The 21,463-nt window shown below is 38.1% G+C and overlaps 1 protein-coding gene across 1 annotated transcript in view; it reads right to left on the reverse strand.

The window, feature by feature from the left end:
- Positions 1-21,463, reverse strand: part of LOC106662907 — a 37,951-nt gene that overhangs the window by 1,375 nt on the left and 15,113 nt on the right. The window contains exons 2-3 of the mRNA XM_014387353.2: positions 14,753-16,311; positions 13,330-13,653 (exon numbers count right to left, since the gene is read on the reverse strand). Coding sequence (XP_014242839.1) covers positions 13,330-13,653; positions 14,753-16,311 — 1,883 coding nt within the window. The remainder of the gene's footprint in view (positions 1-13,329; positions 13,654-14,752; positions 16,312-21,463) is intronic.

The raw sequence follows: 21,463 nt of genomic DNA on the forward strand, positions 1-21,463 counted from the left end.
CACAATTAAAATTATATACATATATCGATGTCTCATACCAGACGGCAGTCTCTAATCCAATTTGACGCACTGACAGGGATATTTTTTTAATTATATATCCAATAATAATTAAGAAAAATGTATAGTCAAGTTTTTGTACATTACTTTTTTTCGTAAATAAAAAATGAATATATCGATAAAAATACTAGACATACGTAGAAATATATCGATATATATGATACATCGATATATCGTTCCCATCCCTACTTATACTATCGTAGCTCAACAACAGTTAAACAGTTCGTTAATAAAGGATGATCAGGTCTTTACAACAGTACTGCCTCAGATGGAACTAAATCTGAATAAATCTAAGATTATGGTATTCAGAACTGGGGGTAGACCTGCGAAAAGTGAGAGGTGGTATTTAGAAACTGAGGAGATAGAGGTGGTGAATGAGTATAGGTATTTGGGAATCCGACTCACACCGGCACTGTCAATGAACAAACATGTTACGGATGCGGTGGATAGAGCAAGGATGGGACTAAATTCTATCTGGAAACCTCTTATAGACAACGCCGATATTGCGTACCCTACTAAGCTAAAAATATTTAACACAGTCAGCAGGTCTATTTTATGCTACACGCAGGTTTGGGGAGGAGAGATGTTTGGACAGGTAGAAGGGTTTCTACGGTTCTTCATCAGTTCAGGCTGCCCCAGTACGCCCCCGCAGCCTTCCTCTATGCTGAGACGGGTCTCCTGCCAATTTTTATCTACACTGTGAAAATTCACTTCGACTACATAATAAGAATTTTATCCCTACCAGATAATAGACTCCCGAAGATCCTAGCCAAGCAGATTGTAGATAAAGAAATGTATTGGTTTAAGGAAATTAAAAGGCATATCATGCAATTTAATTTGGACTTGTCCTTATATATATTATGCTGGGTGGGCGACCTAGACCCGAGGGGTTAAAAGCTTAAGTAGGCCCGTACACCATCCCTAAAAGGTCCGGGAATTGGTCGGCTCACGAGTCCTGCATAAACCTCTTGGACCTGTTCACAAACCCCAAGATTTTGGACCATTTTATCTTGGGGAGTGATTTGTCAATGTCCTCTCCTTCAAAAGTTTCAAATCTATTCCTGGCATACCTATCACATTCTGCGAGGTAGTGTCGAGCCGTTTCTTCTTTTATTTCACAGAAGCGGCAAAAGGGGTCTGGTAGGATACCCATTATGAAAAGGTGTCTTCTCAAGGGGCAATGGCCCGATAGGATACCTATCAGCCTCCTAATTCCCCTCCTTGAGTTAGAGAATAACCATTTCGCTTCTTTTGGTTTGATTTCCTTCAGAAACTCCTATGTCTATGTCCGGGAGATAGATTCCATTCTTTCAGGAATTGTTTCATGCCCCAGCAATTAATACTCTCTTTTACTGTGCTTATAGAGTGGGGTAATACCGGTTGTGGCCCGACAAACGCGGTATTGAGCTTTCTTTGGCCAGGCTGTCCGCCTCTTCATTGCCATAGTGCCCCTTATGAGCTGGTATCCATATGAGGGTTACCCTATTCTCGTACCTTCGTACCTGGTAGTAATCCTATTAATAAGTTCAATGGTTTCCTCTACCAGCCTAGATGTTGATAACTCTTTTTGTAATGATTTAAGACTGGCCTGACTATCGGAAAAAATTCTAATATCTTCTCCCTCAACCTTGTTCTCCAGAGTGTTCTGCAGCAAACATTGATGGCCCAGACCTCCGCCTGAAAGACTGAGGTGTTATTACCAAGAGGGGATGCTGATCCCTAATTTAGGTATGTGTATTCCAGCACCGCTTCCCTTCTCCTTAATGAGTGAGCCATCGGTGAAGCAGTCTAGGCTCGATGGTTGTAATCACAGTGAGTAACTACCTGAAAGTGCTTTTTCCCTAAAGGTGTTTTTACCTTTTTATCGCTAACGCTTAGTAGTTGGTTGTTGACCTTACTCAATAAATGTAGAATTTTCGAGTGACCTATATTATTTCCCTTATGGTTCCAGCTGCCTTCACTAATTAATCTATAGCAGCTGGTAAATCTGGACTTGTCCTTAGACCGGAACAATATCGACAGAGTTGAACTGTGGAGGGATAGTTTGAGACTAGTTAGAAGGTCCATTTGTGACAATATAAAGAGACAATATTGGCCAGCTTTGGCCAATTCAGACAGTTTCCCACTTCATAGAGAGCTTCTTTTCAGATCCCCAAATTATCTAATGGATCTCTCGCTACCCTTAGATAGCATGCGGTGGATAATTGACTGTCGGGGGGGATCTGTTTAACTTAAACTACAAACACTTCAACCAGCAGGATATTAACTGTGAACTTTTTCGTGGTACAGAGCGGGAGGATTTGTTCCATTTCTTGGCAATTTGCCCTGCACTGACTGCTGTCAGGAAACACTATATTGGTAAGGAAACTCTGTCTAGTGAGATTCTGCTAGAATATATTAATGGCAAGGATTGGGCTGTCTTGGTAAATTTCTGCAAAGAGGCTTATTCTCTTAGAGCCAGAATCAGAGGCAGCTGGTGAGGGTGGAGGCGGCTTCTTTTGTCGGATTCCTCTGAATAGGTGAAAAGCTCATCTCCGACCTGAATATTATATTTTAAACACTTATTATTTGTTTTGTTTTTTACTATTATCTCTTGTGGTAGATAATGTACTGCATTATTATTTATTTTTACTTTTATTATTCCCATTTACTTTACTTTAGTTTATTTTATTATTGAGTTATGTGCACTATAGGTAATCATAAATAAGAGATGTATATATTTGCAATCATGTTTCAGCTATTATTATATAATTATGTTATATTATTACATTACTGAAATTTTTGAAGAAAGTATGTATTCCTTTTGTAAATATTAATTACAATTACTTGTAAATAAGAGAGATTTTAGTTATATAAGTTTATGTGCTGCACACCCTCAGATGGTTTTAAACCATGAGGAACGTCTTTCTTGCTCTGCAATATATGCTGCCGGTCTATAAACTTTTTTTTTTTGCCTTATGATCTTGCATATTAGCCATGGTACGAATTCTTGTGTGTTCAAATTGGGGGTTTTCGGGAAAAAAGGGCCAGAGGCGACGGTGGGAATCGAACCCACGACCGCGGCGTGAGAGTCTCTCATGCTAACCACTCGGCTACCGCGGTCCCCCGATCTATAAACTTTGTATATATATTAAACAATAAAGACATATAGTAGTAATAAAGGATAAATTAAAAATCTTTGGTGCTAAATTGTAAGGAGAAAAGGTAATCAATGAGTCAGGACTTAAAGATGGAAAGGGTGACCTCACCGGATAGAAAGAGGAAGAGAATTCCATAGATGGAATGTATGGATGAGGAAGGGAGGACTGAACCAAGTAGTTTTCGTCTTGCCTGAAGAGACATATCAAAACGTCTACACGTATACTGCAGATCTAGGAGAACTAGCATATAATCTAAACTACATAGTTTATAGGCCTGTGTCGTTGATATTTGTCTTTTGTACAAGAGTTGATAGAAAAAACCATTGACCATTTCGTTTTTCTAGCTTTCTGATATATGAATTTTATTTGTGCTCTAATTCTCTTTGAGGGCAAATTGAACGAAGTGGGACTGATTTTTTGGGAAAAAGTTCGTCCTTCCGTCTGGAAAAATTCAAATAGAAGAGGATGTGGCGAAATCGTCGTCACTACCGCAGACAATGAGGCCAAAAGGATTGACAAGAGGATTTAGAAAGGGGTCTTGTTGGAAATCTGATGATAATTGCGTCAAAGTTGAATGTAACTTGCTTCTCAGCGGTAAACCACTCTCTCCGACCGGTAAACAGCTTGTCTCTTCCTATCCTACGACCGGCGATAAATACACTTTCTCGCATGTGCTGTCCACGAGGGAAACAAACACGTTTTTTTTAGAAAGTAATAACGTAAAAGGCTTCTTTTTATTTGACAAAAGGGCGATCATCTTTTGTTTGAAGGAATTCGCTTAATTTTCGAAAAATTTCTTTTCATTCAATGCACTGTTGTGGTATCTTAAGCAGAAAGGAAAATCCAAAATTTTTGTATCATGAATCAACGATAATTCATCTGCAATCTCTAGATTTAGAAAAGTAATGCTGTAAGAGAAAAATAAATTACTAAGCATAACTACAATTTGCACTTTTTTCGTTTCCGGTCATTCTAGTCTGCCAATCCTTGCTTGTCTGTAATGTATGATATATCACCGTACTGCTTACCGTATATCGTCCAACAGACCAAACAAGTAAGACAAACCAGACCAGTCGGGAAAGGCCTACTTCACAACCTCGCAGCCCCCAAAAAGATATCTCACAATAAATAATCGAAAATTTATACCAACACCGTATATGTCCGCACGTAGAGAAAGGTTGCTTGATGTGTCCCACCTAATTAAACAGTGCAAATCCTTCACTCTATATAGAGCGCGTGAAGACACGATATGAGAGAGTCGAGGTTGAGCAGGGCAGGGGGTAGTGAGTCCCTTGTCCCGATTTTTGGAGGAAAAAGGGTTGTTTTATTGTGTATAGTAATGACAGTTTTGTGCCGCTGGAGTGTGTTGAGAGTGAATGTATTTATTAGCGTAAATGTGTAGTGTGAGAAGGTTCGATGGTGGAGTATTAAGTTCTCCCCACCATCCTCAATTACGCTAGTGTTATACAGGGTATTCGGCTACACGTGTAACACGTGACAAGACTTTGTCAGTAGATTCTACATTCAAAATGGAACCAAAGAGTCCTAATTAACTATGGTCCGAATCTCAGCATTTTCGGAGTTATTCCACTTTTTCTGATTTTTTAAGATTTCACGACCTTGCTTCAAATAAATAATGATAACTCCAAAACTGAAACGTTTTGGACAAATCTGTTGATACAATTGAAAACTACGTTAAATTTCAAATAAGATGTGATTAATATTAAACTTGTAAACATTCGGGAAATAAGCGTTTTAGTAGCGAGAAGTTCGAAAAATAATTTATTTTTCAAAGTTGAAAAATTTACTATGGTGATTCTAAACTACTATTTCCATACCTAGAGACGAGCAAATTTCAAAAAACGTACTTCATTTAATATCCTTTTTAGTGGTGCAATTGCTTTTTTAATTACTTTTTTCAAAGATGAAAAAATTACTAAAGGAAAGAAAAAACCGTGGTTGAAGGATTAGTAAGGTGGGACGATTAATAATAATAAAAAATAAAAAATTTCTTGAAGCCAAATTAAAAACACGTTTAATAAAATTCATTCAAAATTTCATTAAATTTTTTTTTAATTTTCAAAATATCTGATTAAAAACATCAGCTATAATGGCCAACTTATAGGAGAGCGTTCTTCATTCTTCTGTGCATGTACCTGTCCTCTAAACAATAATTACCTATTTGGCAGCAGATCGTACTAGTACTAGCTTCGCATTGATTATATCATTTAACATGCTCTATTTTTTTCCAGCACTATAAACATGTTTGTCGCATCGTGGGATACGCGTGTATATCGGGGCGAGTCTGTCGCAAGCCGTAGAAACTTGTTCTAAACAACGTGCAGCCTGGCAATGACATTGATCATAAAGAATCACCGGCCTGACCTCACCTTGTACTGAAGTTTATGGCAGGCGATAGACGTCTCGAGCCCTTCTGTGGCAAAGGGATATACACTATCAAGAGCATCTTGGACAAAAAGACAAAATGAAAATGAAACCAAGTTTAGGAAGGAAAGAAGAAATAGAATGCACTAAAGGAAGAAGGAAAACCTTAGAATACTAATAGAATTCGTAACAGGATACTGCAGACAAAATGGACATTTGAAGAAGATTGGTATAATCCAATATGGCACATGCAAATTCTACAAAGGGGTAGAGGAAACATCGACACACTTATTAACCATGCCACATTTGCCCGAAGAAGGAAGTGTTTTGGGATATACAACGTAACCGTAGAAAAAATTCAACCACTGAGACCGGGCCTACTAATCAAGTTCCTTGATGAATTAGGACTCACCAGTGGGCGCTATAAGCAATAGCTCTCAAAGGCCGCAGTATACTGTATACCTCGATGAATCTACATCATCCAAGAGGAAGAGTTTATCGCGCCAGCGTAAAAAGCCGTTTATACGTTCTAATGGCGCAGGGTTCTGTTGCATTGTACAAGGATAAAGCCTTGAGAAACATCATCGACTACGACTCTCGATTGGTAAAAGATCGAAATGAAACTCGGAATTATCTGAATATGATAATGGCATGGACTATTTTAGCACAATTGACGTAAGCGTAAGTACAAAATTTGGAAATCCAAAGGAGGAAAGGACATCTGGGAAGGTTATTATACATAATTTTTGTAAATTATTGTACTCTATAATTAAAATCGTGTGATCTATTAACAATGACGTTATTTAAGTATTTATGGACAGCTTGAATAGGAAGAAAGTCTATAAAATCATAACACCGACTTTATCGTTTGTCATAAACCCACCATAGAGGTTGATTACATGCTGAAACGAGTTTGACAGACCAAACCGAGACACGATTTAGCCTAAGTCACACCGTTAAACTACTGAACAACCCTTTCAATTGATCTTTAAAAAAGACGTCTGCACGATGGAGATCCCTATCGCCGGTTCTAAGCTAACGGATAAACACGTGCTCCTGGCCCCTTCCTTAATCGGTTATTCTTTATTTTATGAAATCGAGGTCGTACAGGATTTCGATTGGAGGCTCAGATTCCGACCTTTCTACAACAGCTCATTACCGTCCGGGGACAAGTCCTGTCGACCGGCCGAACTGGAACACAATACGCATCCGCCTTTGCATCCATTTTTTTTTTTTTTACTTTTTTTTCCAAGTCGCCCCTTTCAACATTTCGGTTTCACTGAACATAAGAATGAGGATTTAATGCGTGCCTCCTCTTTCACCTGCTGCACTGACCTGATACCCAAATAAAGGATAGAATACTTTGGCTTTTTTCGACTCTTAAATTTGAAAACAACACAATTTGTAAAGGGTATACATTTTTCAACCGCGTTATTTAAACACTAATGATTTTAAAATGTCAATAAATTTTTAAATGCAATTTACTAGGCAAAGCCGGGTAAAATGATCAAATTATTATGTAAGTGTAGTAAGACCACTTCGAAAAAAAATGTTATTATAATTTAATATTCTCTTTATGAAAGGTCTTGGTTGAGATGAAAAAGTTAGTGCCACGAGTGGGATTCGAACCCACGACCTTCGGCTCAATACGCAGCTGCTCTAACCACTTGATCCGAAGGTAGTGGGTTCGAATCTTGCTCGTGACACTAACTTTTTCATCTCAACCAAGACCTTACATAAAAATAATAATATGGTTAATTAGACCACTAAACATAAAGGGATTAATGTTATTACAGTTGCTTCGCCGAGCGAAATATTCATAAATATAAACACAAATACATCATTGATGATTATCGCGTCTCAAAGGCGCATACACTCTAAAGTTATCTGTCAGTTCAACTAAATTCGGAAGAATGAACTAAAAGATTAACTGAGAGCACTCATGCTGAACCGGCGTAGGTTCACTTATTGGTTCGTCTTCACTCGCGGGTTTGTTGAATTACTCTAACGCGTTTCGCCATTGGGTCTTCTTCAGTGTGAAACAGAAGACCAAAATACAAGTTTAACTTCTAATTTATCTCAGTGCCGGTTCGACAAGTAGTCTTACTAGAGGTGAAAATTGTAGTTTGGTCTTCTTTTGTTTCACCTCTGACGATGGCGCAATGTCCAAACGATTTGAGTATTTCGACAAACCCGTGAGTGAAGACGGACCAAATAAGTGACCCCTATGCCGGTTCAGCTTGGATTCACTGACTCGCAGACGAACACCCACCGTCAGCTCTTGAATTGAGATTATCTCGGTTTTTCGACCAGTTTTTCCATTTCTTCCTTTCAATTGTGTCGCTTATCCTTGCTGTCTCCTAGAAGTGTGTGGTAATTCCTTAATAAGTATCCAGCAAAACAACAAGTCTCGTTAAACATGAAACTTGTACTGTGGTCGACTTTTGATTCTCATTGAAGATAGCGCAATGCCGAAACGCGTTTGGGTAGTTCAACAAACCCGCGAGTAAAGACGGACCCAATTAGTCACCCTAAAAACTGAGAGTAACTCGGTTTTTCGTCCAGTTTCTCCATTTTTTCTTTCACTTTTGTCAATTCTCCTTGCCTTCTGGTGTGTAGAAATTTTGACATTTGGTACCTGCCTTAACTTTGCAGGTCAAAAATGAAAAACTTCGCGATAAAAGAAAAATGGAGCATATCTTGTGATGTAATTGTAACTCGTTAAGCACGTAAAAACTCGGAATCTTATGAGAAGCATGTCTCTCCTTTTTTTCAACCAAAGCTGCGAGACCGCAGAAGACGACCAAACGGCAGGTTCATCACGCTTTCCTCAACAAGAGATCTCACTATTTATTATTTTTCCCCGAACCTTGTTTTCTTCTCTTTCGAATTCACTCTCACCCGGGAAATTTATTAGAAAACGAAACATTTTTAAAAAGCGAGTTCAATTCTTCCGACGTGCTTAGCTTGTTGAAACAAGGAGAAAATTAACAGTCCCCGGTCATTATTTAAACAAGGGTCTGTTTTGCTTTCAAAGCTTATTCTGTTTGAAACTCTGGTAAACGAATTTAACATTCCATAAAAGAGAGAGAAACCAGCAAATGTTAATTCTGTTAATAACATTATAACCATATATCGCTTGATATTCACTTCAACATATTGTTTCTACGGTTAAAGAAAGTTCAGGAGAGCTTTTTCTTGAAAACTTTTCTTTGACTGAAAGCACTCCGTTAAGCCAGTTCACGCCTTATTCTTATACTTGAAGGACGAGCCAAAATTAAATATGTGAAGTTGAAGTATGGAAGAGCGTATGTCAGGGCGATGGTAGCCGTGAAATATCCATTGTGCCACTACAATACGATTAAAGTGTGTGAAATTGATTAGTGGACATGACCATTGCGCGAGAGTACAGATCGTTATTGCCCTCTTCCAAGCATCTTTGGTTTTGCATTGACCGATTAATTTTCTAAGATTGTTGCCTCAGTCGTGATTTAGTCCATCGATGAGCTAGCTCATTTCAAAAGATCCCTTAAAGTGTCTTAACTGAACTGTTGTAACATTAACGGATCGATTCAATGTTAACCTTAGAAACGTTTTTTTTTTCATTAAAGCATTAATCCCATGAATTTTCGCAAAAGAGAAAAATTTCTTGTCAGTCTGCTCATTCTTGTGTCGGACCCACCATTCGAGCTGCAAAGTTCCAGGAAACGGCCAAACTGCATAACACTAATCGACCCAAAACCGCATAATTCCAATCGTCAGAAAGACTTGTGAGAGGATTCGACGAGGGTATTTGCCCTTTATATTCTCCGTGTTGTACAATAGAGTACAATCGAGGCGGACCGGTGAACGGTTCGAAATGTCATTCGTGATACGCGAGAATGAGAAATCCACCGTGGAAATCTAACATTTAACGCATTCGTGAGAGGCCGCCGATAGAAGCACACTAACCATCAGCAGTTTTGTTTGTAAACCTGTGCACTGGCCTTGGCTGTTACTAAAGTATTAATATCTCTATAATTCTATGAATTAAATGCAATTTTGAAAGGGATTTTTATACCCCAGCACGACAGAGGCGATGGCCGAGGTCAATAACATTTTCAGTTATCATTTTTCCCTTTGTAAAATAGTTTCTGAACCAAGCAATCATTAATTATATGAATAATAATGCATTCAATGCAATATTGGTTTCTATATTCTTTATGAATATAATCATCTCTAGGGGTTGCTCAACACCTCCCCGAGGGATGTCTAGTACTCTGGTGTGAGTGGTGTGACGTATGGAAAGGAAAAGTAATTTATTAGCGAGAATGGAATGGCTTCGACCACGCCCCGAGGAATATCGACTATCTGGGTTGGGAGTGTGATCTATTTGACGTCTTGAGAATAAAAATAAGTTATTAGCTAGAATGAAAAGGGTTCGACCACGCCTCAAGGAGTATCGAGTGCTCTGGGGGAGTGAAAAGACTTCTACGTTTGTATTGAGTGGTATGTTTATGTTAATTTACTGGGATGTTGGGTAGTAAATAACTTGTCTTTTCCAAACAGGATGCACACCGTCAAAATTAATATATTGGAATGAATGCCATTTATTAGCGTGAAAAGAACGGGTCGTTTAACACCGCCCCGAGGGGTAATGTGTATGGTGAGAGTGTGTGACGTCTCGAGAGGAAAAATATGTGATTAGCGAGAATGAAATGGCTTCGACCCTGCCCCGAGGAATATCGAGTACTCTGGGGTAAGTGTGTGATGTCTAGAGAGCAAAAGAAAATTATTAGCGAGAATGAAATGGCTTCGACCCTCTCCCGAGGAATATCTAGTACTCTGGGGGAGTGATGTTCTAAGATTATTTTGTAGTTGACAACCTAAGGTACAAATGTACAAATAAGACGCTTGAATTTCAGGATATCGTCATAATTTTTCGTATAAAACTAGAGAGTCAATAACCAATTGAGACGCAGGCTGAAAGATTTGTGTGGAAGACCGGAAAAAGAAGTACAACGTGCAGAGGGCCGACGACGACCTAAACTTCCCACGTCACGAAGAAGCGGATGGCCTAGCTCAACACTGATAGAACCCGAACCCTCTGTTATACAGCAATCTATACTATCAAAGATCATTATAGAAAGTTAGGATGGAGGAACAATGGGAATCTAAACAATTTAAGAACATCCTTGTGAAATTTGAAAATAAAGAATACAATGCATTTAAGAAAGAAAGACAAGACTCCGAAAAGGATTTTCGACGGGTCACTGCAGAGTCAATGCACATCTGGGAAAGATTAACTTTAATCGACACGGTGATGGTTCTCCAATGAGGAAACTTCAACAAAGCGACTATCAGATCGTGGCGATAGACATCTCAGGAGAAAGTATTTTGGGACCTACAACACGACCGTAGTGGAAATTTAGTCCATTACAACCCTGTCAAATAATCAAATTCCTTGTTGAATTAAAATCCAGCCGTGAAAAATAAGTACAGAGGATACTACAGCTCTTAAAGTGGGCATAAACACCATGAATGTTCATTAATTCATTACGTATTCATTGATTAATTAATTATGATTTCGATTGGTTGTTTAGATGATCATTTCATAAATTAGACTAACTGTTGGATATTTTTTTCCAATGTGGACATAAAAAAGGCAAAATTATTTACTTAGTTTCAATATTTAGGTCAAGTCCGAACAAGTACCCCCGACTTCCTTGACCGTGGTATGACAGTTCCTCTGAGAATTGAACAAGATTCGCTGGCAGATTTCTTTTAATACACAAGATGACAGTAAATACATAATTGTGTTTATTCACAACACGCTGTTCGTTTTATGTTTCTTCGAACGGCATTCAATACAATGGGTTACTTCATTCCGCGAATTTCTCAATAGAAATGTGACAATCAAGCTGAGTCAACATTGACAACAATGCGCTCTTTTATATTAATATCAATATACAATTGGAATAAACGGGGAGTCGAAATGGGAAGTTTGCGGCATGGGCGGTCGAAGTCCGGTAGAGTATACAAGTGGTAGAGCACAGCGTATTTAGCCGAAAGTCGTGGGTTCGAATCCCGCTTGTGGTACAGATTTTTCATTTTGAAAAATTGTATATAATTAATTGAGTAATTAAGAATAAGCCAATAAAAGTAATTAAAAAGTTAGTAATATCAAGAACATAAGTATATATAAATCATTTTTAAGTAATATTGAGTTTTTAAAAGTAATTATTGTCATTAGTGATGGATTTTACTGCTTGTTAAACTATGTATGTATGTCTTAGTATAAAACCATTTTTTGACCTAAAACAGATCTGCATTGTTTTTCAGTTTATGATATGTTGTTTATATCAGTTTGTAAACATATATTTAGCCAAAATCCTATGAAATTTCCGTTCTAACTATCCGATAGCCTTGACAGACTAGTGTAATTGTCAGAAAATCTCGAAAAGTGCTGACATTTGAGCCGGGTGAAGGGTTCGAGTTTGGCGGAAATGTGCCAATTATTTATTTCATCACCGAACCGTCCATGAGGTCATTTGAGATCGTAAAAAATCATTTACGACTTTTACCAGGGCGGTTCTGATACTTTCTTGACATTCGGATGGAGGAATGCAGCCTTTGTTCTCTTTATTGACACCATATTCAGAAGAACCCGTAAAACCGCGTGAATGTATGAAAAGTCCATAATCAGTAAAGTTCCAAAGACATGGACTTCACGTCATGAACGCTTTCTGCTCGTGATATATGGCCGGGTTTAGAAAGCCGAGGTGTAAAATTTAATCTTTTCCAAATGTTTTTTTCTATTGATATACTGAGCGACTAACAAACTGTACAACAATATAGCTAGTATTTAATATAACAAAAGCTATTCGTCGCAACGATTGGCATAAAAAAGTGCAAAAACCTTGTTTAAAAAAAGAAATCCGTTCATTGTACATAAAGAATAGCAGAGTCAACAAAGAACTAGACTTACACAGAGCCACCAACCTACTCTTTTCCGGAAACAATCACACAACTCATCAAAACTACCCAAGACAAAAATACATTCTACATAACTAAGTAACTAATCTCCCATATCAATAACAAACGCGAACAGCTCATTCAAAATTCAACCAACAAAATAAAACTACAACTACTAACATACTACAAAAAAGACTTAACATGGAATCCACTAACACGGACAACAAAAGAACGTAACAAAGCTAAGCCGTAGTAGACGTAGAAACAACCACCGAGTGCCCACGGATACAAAAGAACAAACAAGACATCTAGCAGCCTTCATAATAGACAAAACAATCCCACTATTTTCCCTAGACGAACAAACTTACAAGAAAAGCCCATAAAAGCATAAAGACCATCACAAAAGTCATGACAAAAATCTACTACATTATAAAAACAGGAGTGGATGGAGGTCACGATAGCTCAAGTGGTAAAGCAGCGGCGTATCTAGCCGAAGATCGTAGGTTCGAATTCCGCTCGTGCCATTGACTTTTTTATCTCAACTAAAAACCTTAATTAATTGTATTATAAAAACTAAGAAAGAATTCTTACAAAACTAAGACCGTAGCATAGACTCAACATAAAACTAAAAAATCACAATAATCTGTTACATCCTAATCATTAATTTCACAGAAACAAACAAATACAACCTGCAAATTTAGACGAAACCAGTGCCAGTTCAACATGTTTCTATTTTAAATTGTAACGGTATTAATCCGACATGACTTATCTAAAAGTAATTAGGTGTACTTACATGTTGAGAAAAGTAGACATTTTCTTTTCCATCAATGTGACATCGTCTTCTGATCTGGAAGTCATGACTTGACAAAAGACCCTCTTGGCGCAGGGCGTACTACCCCAGGCGGCCTCGGCGATCCCAAGTCCTTCAGATTGCGGGTAGTGTCCGACTTGCTGGAGGTCCTCCTCGGTGGATCGTTTCAACCTTTTCTCTTGTCTGTAGAACCTGCCGTTTTGGACGGACTCGAGGGCTCGTTTGTGCTCAAGGGTGAGCTGTTCGATCTGTTCTGGAGTCAGCGTTCCGCCATTGCTCCTTTTCAGCATGTCAATATCGAGGAACCTATAAAGTACATATTGAGTATATACTATAAATAAGTTTAATAAACGTCAGTGTTATTTTTAGCAGGGTCAAAAAACAGATGAAAGTTTAAGTGGACCGTCATGTGGGACATTAGATCATCAACTGCGAACAAATTGATGGGCAAACGGTTGAGATTCGTTCAAGAAAACTCCTCAAACATTCGCAACTTTCAACTGTAATAAGCACGTAAATGAGTCGCCAAAAACGGAAAACAATATTTAGATAAAAACGTAAAATGAATGGAAAATTATATAGATATTATTTATAATGCCTTTTTGGTATTCCACTTACATTCCAAATAAGAAAAACATTACGATGGAAAAACCGTGACGAGAAAGTCACTTTTTAAAACAAATTTCCATTTTTGAGTAAAACAGAAATTTTTTTAAATAAATAGAAACTGCTATGAATATTATTTATAGATAGTACTTTCTGTTTATATCGAGTTTTGATATATTTTCTCTTAATCTAGGGGTGTAAAAGAGAAAAATATTGCACAACCCAAAACTTGGTCAGTTATTTTGGTTATACAACTTTGGGTAGCTTTTAATAGTTTATTACAAGTTAAATCAAAATATTTTAGAATTCATTATCAAATTTATTAAAAATCTGAAAATAAATCTTTTTTCAAAGCATCCCAAATTTACTTATTAAGTAAAGTAACTGCCTAAACTACTGATCTTGCTTAGGAAATGCGAATACCTAATTCGATAATGTTTTTAAAAAGTCGTAGCTTAATTTCCGTTTTGACGTAGAATAGAAATTGCGAACTTTCTATAGAGGATAAGTATAATGGCATTTGAGTGAGGATATCCTGTTGCCAAGTTTAGAAGTGAAATGGTCCCTTCGAGGAAGCACGGTAGACGTTCGAATGACCGTGCGCCATTAAGTTTTATTGAATTGCGAAATTTCTTCTTGAGGTCTTCTCGCCGGTATGGCACACTCGTTTGGCCATATCCACTGGTTTGGAAGTTTTATTATTAATTAGCCTTTAAAACTCAACCAGTGAAGATGACATACCAAAAACAGGACGTATAGGCATATCGACACCTCTTCACTAATTGTATTTTGGACTTACCTCCCGACGGCGACAGCTCCCAACCCCAAGGCTGCTCCTCCTGCGACGAGACCGATAGCCGGCAGCAGCATTGAGTTCGTACCGGCAACTCCCAATTTCTCTTTAAAAGTGCTCAGCTGCCTGGTTCCCGTGTTAAATCCCAAATTTTGCGATATCTTATGCGACGCCTCTACCAGGGGCTCCATGACGGGCCTGGTGATGTCTTGCACCTTCTCCACACCGTATTCGACGTGCTCCTTTATCGTGTCGCCCAGCTTCTCCCAGAAAGGCCTCCTGTCGACGTATTCATTATAACGGATGTAGGAATCTTTGTGACGGTTTTGGTTGACGTAGTATTTGTCGGTCTGAGGGATGGCTTGGTTTTGATAAAAGTAAGAAAGGGTCTTCTTCGGCCTCGACGTCCCCGAATTCGATCTCTTGTTATTCTCTGCCAAAACGTGGACTCTAGCTTCCTCTTCCAAACCGGGCTCGAAAGCGTACGGACTCCTGTCGGAGTGGATGTCTTGAGCGAAATAGGCCATAGCTTGGTCCCTGCCGAAATGGAGATTTTCCTCCTCAGACGGTTTTGACCTGGCGGGTTGGACTCCAAGTTCCGGGTGGGCGTATTGGAGTACGGGAGTCCTCACCCCTTCTTCTACGTTCACTCTAGTGTTTTGCGCGCTCGGAGGGGAATAAAGCAGTGAGGTGGGATAAATGGTCGCACCGGGCGTGTGGAGCACCCTGGCTTCGATCCTCGGCTTCTCCCGCAACCCCCTACTGAAACCTCTAGTGTCTCGATCCCACAAATGTTGTCTGTCGACTTCCAGCTGATTAACAGATTTGATGTACTCCAAAATTTTATTAGTTACGTATTTGTCTTCTTCGGAATCTTGAGACTGCGGATAGTCTACAACTTTAATAGCCTCTTGAGCATAGAACGTGGGTTTAGGAACCGCCCAAGATTTAATCGGCTCAGAAGGTAAAGGACTGCCTACTGGGGTGGTTATAGGTTCCATTTTGAGCCACTCTATATTGGATAGAGGCTCCTTTGTAACAGGAGGTACATTCGCAACAGGTGGTTTTTCCTTCTTTTCGTAAGGAACTAACACGCCGTTGATGACCCTAGCGTTTCTCCAGACGTTATGTTTGTCTTCGGGATCGTCGGGCACCCGTACGCCTGTTACGACCGGTATCCCCGACTGGTCGATCTCCAGTTTCCGACCCCTTTTGCTTTCGTCGGCGTTGTTGACGAACATGAGAGTCGAACGGACGTCGACCGGCGGAGGGACCCGGGCATCTTTCGCCCCGCGTGCGGTCGTCTCGTTTCGCTTCGGCTTAGGCACGTTTTGCGGATTCGGCGGAGGTTCAATGTCGCCGACTTTTTTCCCGTCTCGCTTTCGGACGATGAGCGTCGCCACTTCGCCCGTTCTCGTCTTGACTGTCATCTGTTCCGTTTCGTCGGGATTGAGGCTCCGCGCCACGTGGAGCTGCGTACGCGTCACTTGAGGCATTTTCGTGATGAGGGTATGCTGCTCACATCCAACGAAACCCAACAATCCAATTATCAATACCCACTTCATCTGAAACAAAAGCATAAATATGAGTTGCCTATACCAAACTTCTTGACAAGTAAAGTTTTCTAATAATTGCAGTTTGCTCATTATGACAGTTTTACCACAATAGTCCAATCCTAACCTAATTAAGACGTATTCCCATTGTATCCCCAGAGTTCACAAGATGCCGACGATTCAATTTTCCTCGTATAATAACGTCATGCCTTATTTTTGAGAGGAGACATGATTAGGTCTATCTAAGAGAAGGAAGGCGAACACTTTTTAGGGATTTCAAAACAAAAACATTTTATATGAAATTACTGAAATTGAATGAAGGTGCGACGCGGGAAAGAATTATGAGTTACTAGAATTATCAGCAAAGTTACCAATCCTTAATTTAAAAACTTGATTAACTAACACATGCCGCTAGTAGGCGTTCTTAACAGTAACTAGTCAACTCCCAGTTTGGTGAGAGGTAAGTTTCGAGCGGAAAAAAACAGTTCAATATTACGATGAACTAGATTATCGACCTGCTGGATACAAGAAGTCTTTTCAGAGGATCTTCGGAAGAGGACAAAACAGAGAAAACTTCCTTACGGTTTTCGCCGAGCTTTCAACAGTAGAACATCGCCCTAGTGGCGGATTTTATGTTAACTAGGAGAAAAAACGATTGTTTCCCGTAGCCCTTGTTTCCCCTCGTCGTAGAGATTTGTTTTTATCGGTTTTTATTGATTTGATCTGTGATTAAAATAAGTTAATTGTATATGTATACATATATTTGGAAACGTACTGTGATCACTTGTACCTGAAAAACTAAAAAAGGTGGATTTTATTGGTTTTTAGACTTATATGAGGTAACCTTTCTCGACCACGTTTTTTTAATTTTATTTGTACTGTAATTTTAGCTATAATTTTTAATTGTTAATGTATTCCATTTAAATCAATATTTAGATGCTGAGCCGGAAAAAACATAATGTACTTCTGTGCCCAAAACACCATGTTGTTTAATTTCCTATTAAGGTTTTAAAGTAAGATATGTAATTATTGTTTTTTGATGTTTTAATTGTTTGTTTATATGATAATAAAACAGGCCCTGAAGATGACAGTATAAAACTGTCGAAAGCTCGGCGAAAACCGTAAGGAAGTTTTCTCTGTTTTGACCTCTTCCGAAGATCCTCTGAAAAGACTTCCAGTTCAATATTACTTAAACACTCGACGAAAAATCTATTTGAGTATATATTCCGATACTACAAAAAGTACTCGATACAGTAAGGCAATATTCGATACCAAAATTACTCGGTATCGAAAGAAAAGATTCGATATTTTACCCATATCGATTTGTACGCACGTCACTATCTATGAGGAAACTGCGAAGAAAGTCGAAAGCATAGCTATTTCTAGCGATAAGCGGTGCCGTTTGAATAAAATACTACAAACGGTCTGACGCAACCGCCACTTTCTACGATGGCCAATTGCATTTTTATTGCCTCTTGAATCGGTGAAAGTGTACAAATTGTCCTCCGATAATTTTAATTCAAATCTTATCTACCTATTGTGAACGAAATCGTGAACCGCGGAGAAAAAAATCTCTCTAAAGCTCACTCTTCAAACAATGCAAACAGTAATCGCCGAAGATAAAATTTCTATGTCAATTTGGTTGGTCAATTTACGTTTTTGTTTAAACTTTTACTTTATTTTTGTTTAGGTAAAGGTAAGTATGTCAGTTCTCTTTGTGCGCATTACGAGAGAAAATTTAACAAAATTGATAAAATGACTGACTGGTTTCGTAACTTTTTAAATCATGATAGTTATCAGTTTCACAGCTTTTTTGATATCTGTACAAGAATTTTTTTAAATAATTTTCAGAAGAAAAGCGTTTGCGCTCACGAAACTACGTGAGTTTTAATTGAAATTTCGAGGACTTTAAAAGCGAGAACAGGCTTTATATGAAAAAGTGTCCGACCGGTTTACTAGTAGAATATTTTTCCTAAGAGGTTACTGAAAATAAAGAAAGTCGGGGAGAAAGTCTTAAAACGTTCCCAAACCGACGTGAACCCATGTTCTCACAGAATGCAACTGAATTTTCTCCCTGACATCTTGTTGCGTAAACTATGCCTGTTACGCAATAAAATCCGGAAAAAATTAATATAGATTAATTTATGAAATTAAACGCCGGAAGAATGGTCGGAAGAAATGGGCTGGCGTCTTGTTTCTTCCCGTTTGATGGATTTTAAACTTCAAGGGCTTTGCCTAAAAAGTTCAACACTAATTTCAAAACATAGATTTCGAGTGGAGATTTTTTGAAGAAAGTATAAAGTAAGTAGTACGTAAGTAAAGTAAGTACGTGATGTGTGACACCAAGCACCCGATATCATCCGCGATGTGACACCAGGCGAAACGATTTCCATTACTAACGTGATAATTATATTTTCGATCCCACGATTCACGTTTTTTGTCTATAGATTCGTGATTTTTTAATCTTCTCAGGATCCCAATTCATAAATCCACATGGGCAGTGAAAATCAGTAATTCATACGACAAAAAAAAACCAACCAGTAAATTGTTATCGATCTGCGTTACAAATCGTCGGTGACAAACATCTCGGCCGTGATTGTTGTCAGAACCGGTGTGGTCCCACGCTGGTATCGAAAGGGAAAGCGCCCGTAGAGAAGAAAAAAATACAAAGAAAAAGGTTTTGAACCGTAGGAAATCTTATCGATTCTTCCCTCGGAAGGAATCGATTAGGCAGGAATTTTTATGAGAGTGCGTGAAGAAGGAGAAATTGAGGAAAGTGATCATGAGGTCCTAGGAAAGTGATCTATAATGAGAAGTTAAACGGAGCAGGACCGCTGCCCTAATAGCCTCTACTTTTCACACTGCAATTCAACAACCGGTTAATTATAAAATTGAACAATTAAAATCAGAACAAGCGGAGTCTCATCACGATTTTTTTAATCTTAAATCCACTTATCCACTCCATACTTATCTTCGTCAAATAGTTAAAGAAGATCCATTTTTTGACAAGAGTAAAATATATTGTAATAATAAAATAATAAAAACTTTTTCAAAATGTTCAAGGTTCAAGGTACGTTAAATTAAAGAAACTTTCGTAAGTGGAGGTAAATTTATTAAAGTTTGTGCATATCTTAACTAATTATGTTTTTATCTAAAGTTTTGGTTGAGATGAAAAAACTAGCGTTACAAGCGAGATTCGAACCCACGACCTTCGGCTCAATATAATTAATACGATCAATTATGTCTACAAAATAAATATATGGGTTTGTACATATCTTTCGTTTGTCTTTCCAAAAATATAACTATACTAACTTTTTCAAGTTAACTTTAGCACTAAAATTGTTATTGATAGTAATTAATTCAATATTCGTTCATTCAATATTCGTTCATTATACTCAACTTTGTTTCAGGTATGAATTGCTTCAGAAGATTAATCTTTTATAATTTCTTCTAACAATGCATTTGTTTTTTTATTTTGTATTTTATTCAGCTTTATTTTCACTAAGTACATCTATTTTGTATATTTTAGATGCTTTTCTTTGCCGTCTCTGTAATATCTTGATAGTCGTGAGGTGTTTTCTATTTCCCTTTATTTTTCTCTCTCTTTCTTTCTCTCAGTCTCTGTCTATCTGTTCTTGCCTGCATGTGACTGTCTATCTCACTCTCTGATTCTTTCTTTTTCGTTGCCAATCTATCTGTCACTTTATTGTCTTTCTTTTCCTATCTGTCTCTTACGTATCTGCGTACGTCAGCCTGTTACTTCTAATTGTTATCTTTGTTTGTCTTTTTTCTCCCTCACTGTTTCTCCCCCTTTCTCACTCTTTCTGCACAGCTATCTTTATATATCTGTCTAATTGTTTTTCTCTCTTTTTCTCTGCCTTTCTTACTTTATCTGTCGCCTTTCCTGTACTTCTGCCTGTGTCTCTCTCTCTCTCTCTCTCTCTCTCTCTCTCTCTCTCTCTCTCTCTCTCTCTCTCTCTCCCTCTCCCTCTCTCACTCCCTCCCTCCCTCCCTCTTCCAATAAGCCTTCTATAAGAAGCTTTACACTTATTCTAATTCTTTACTTATATGTTTCACTCTATTTTTTTGTTTATCTATTTCCCTCTCTCTCTCTCTCTCTCTCACTCTCTCTCTCTCTCTCTCTCTCTCTCTCTCTCTCTCTCTCTCTCTCTTCGTCCGTCTTTGCCTTATCTGTCTGTCTTTCTTATCTTCTTTCATTTTTGTAGCCTATGTGGCTCTTTGCCTGTCCTCTCTCTTTCTCTTTCACTATCTCTTTCTCTCCCTCTCCCTCCCTATCACTGCCTCTCTCTTTCTCTTTCACTCTCTCTCACACACACACATTCTCACTCCCTCACTTTTCTAATAGTTTTGCGTAAAAGTGTAAGAACTTTTCTTTTTTTATAAGAAAAGTGCTTTTTAAGTAGTGCCTAGACAACTCTGTAAAAGTATAATTGTTATATTTTGAGGTTTATGAATCGTGATGATCGGATGCTTTCAAATTGCGTATGAAAATCGAACCACGTAACGGTGTCAAGTGCTAATGTGTCCCTTGTTAATGTATTTTTTGTTCTAAAAAAGTATAAAATACTTCTTTTAGAATAATGCAATTTTATCAAAATCGAGCATAATGTTGATGGAATAATTTCACATTGGAGTCTAAAAATGTGTATTTATCTATATATAATATATACTTATATTTTTGAAAGAGTAATGAAAATAAAGGATTTACATACATATATGTATAAAATAAAGAATGAAAAACTGACATTTATTGCGGTTTATAAGAGCGATATTTATAGTTCTTGATATAATTGTTTATTTTTTATGGTTTCTTTGTTTTATTTGAAATTTGCAACTGTAGTGTTAACTCTAACAAGCAAATGTAATGTTGATAGAGAAATAAAATTGATTTGTATTGTCTTGAGCGAGAAAGCGGCTCGGTACTGGCACTACGATGTAAGTAAACATAAANATGCAAGGTGGGCGACCAAGACCCGAGGGGTTAAATGCCTGGGTAGACTCGTACCCCATCCCTAAAAGGTCCGGGACTTGGTCTGCTCACGAGTCCTGCATAAACCTCTTGGACCTGTTTACAAACCCCAAGATTTTGGACCATTTTATCTCGGGGAGTGATTTGGTGATGTCCTCTCCTTCAAAGATTTCA

This window comes from Cimex lectularius, unplaced genomic scaffold (assembly GCF_000648675.2).
Source record: "Cimex lectularius strain Harlan isolate CLEC.00 unplaced genomic scaffold, Clec_2.1 scaffold45, whole genome shotgun sequence".
Lineage (NCBI taxonomy): Eukaryota > Metazoa > Arthropoda > Insecta > Hemiptera > Cimicidae > Cimex > Cimex lectularius.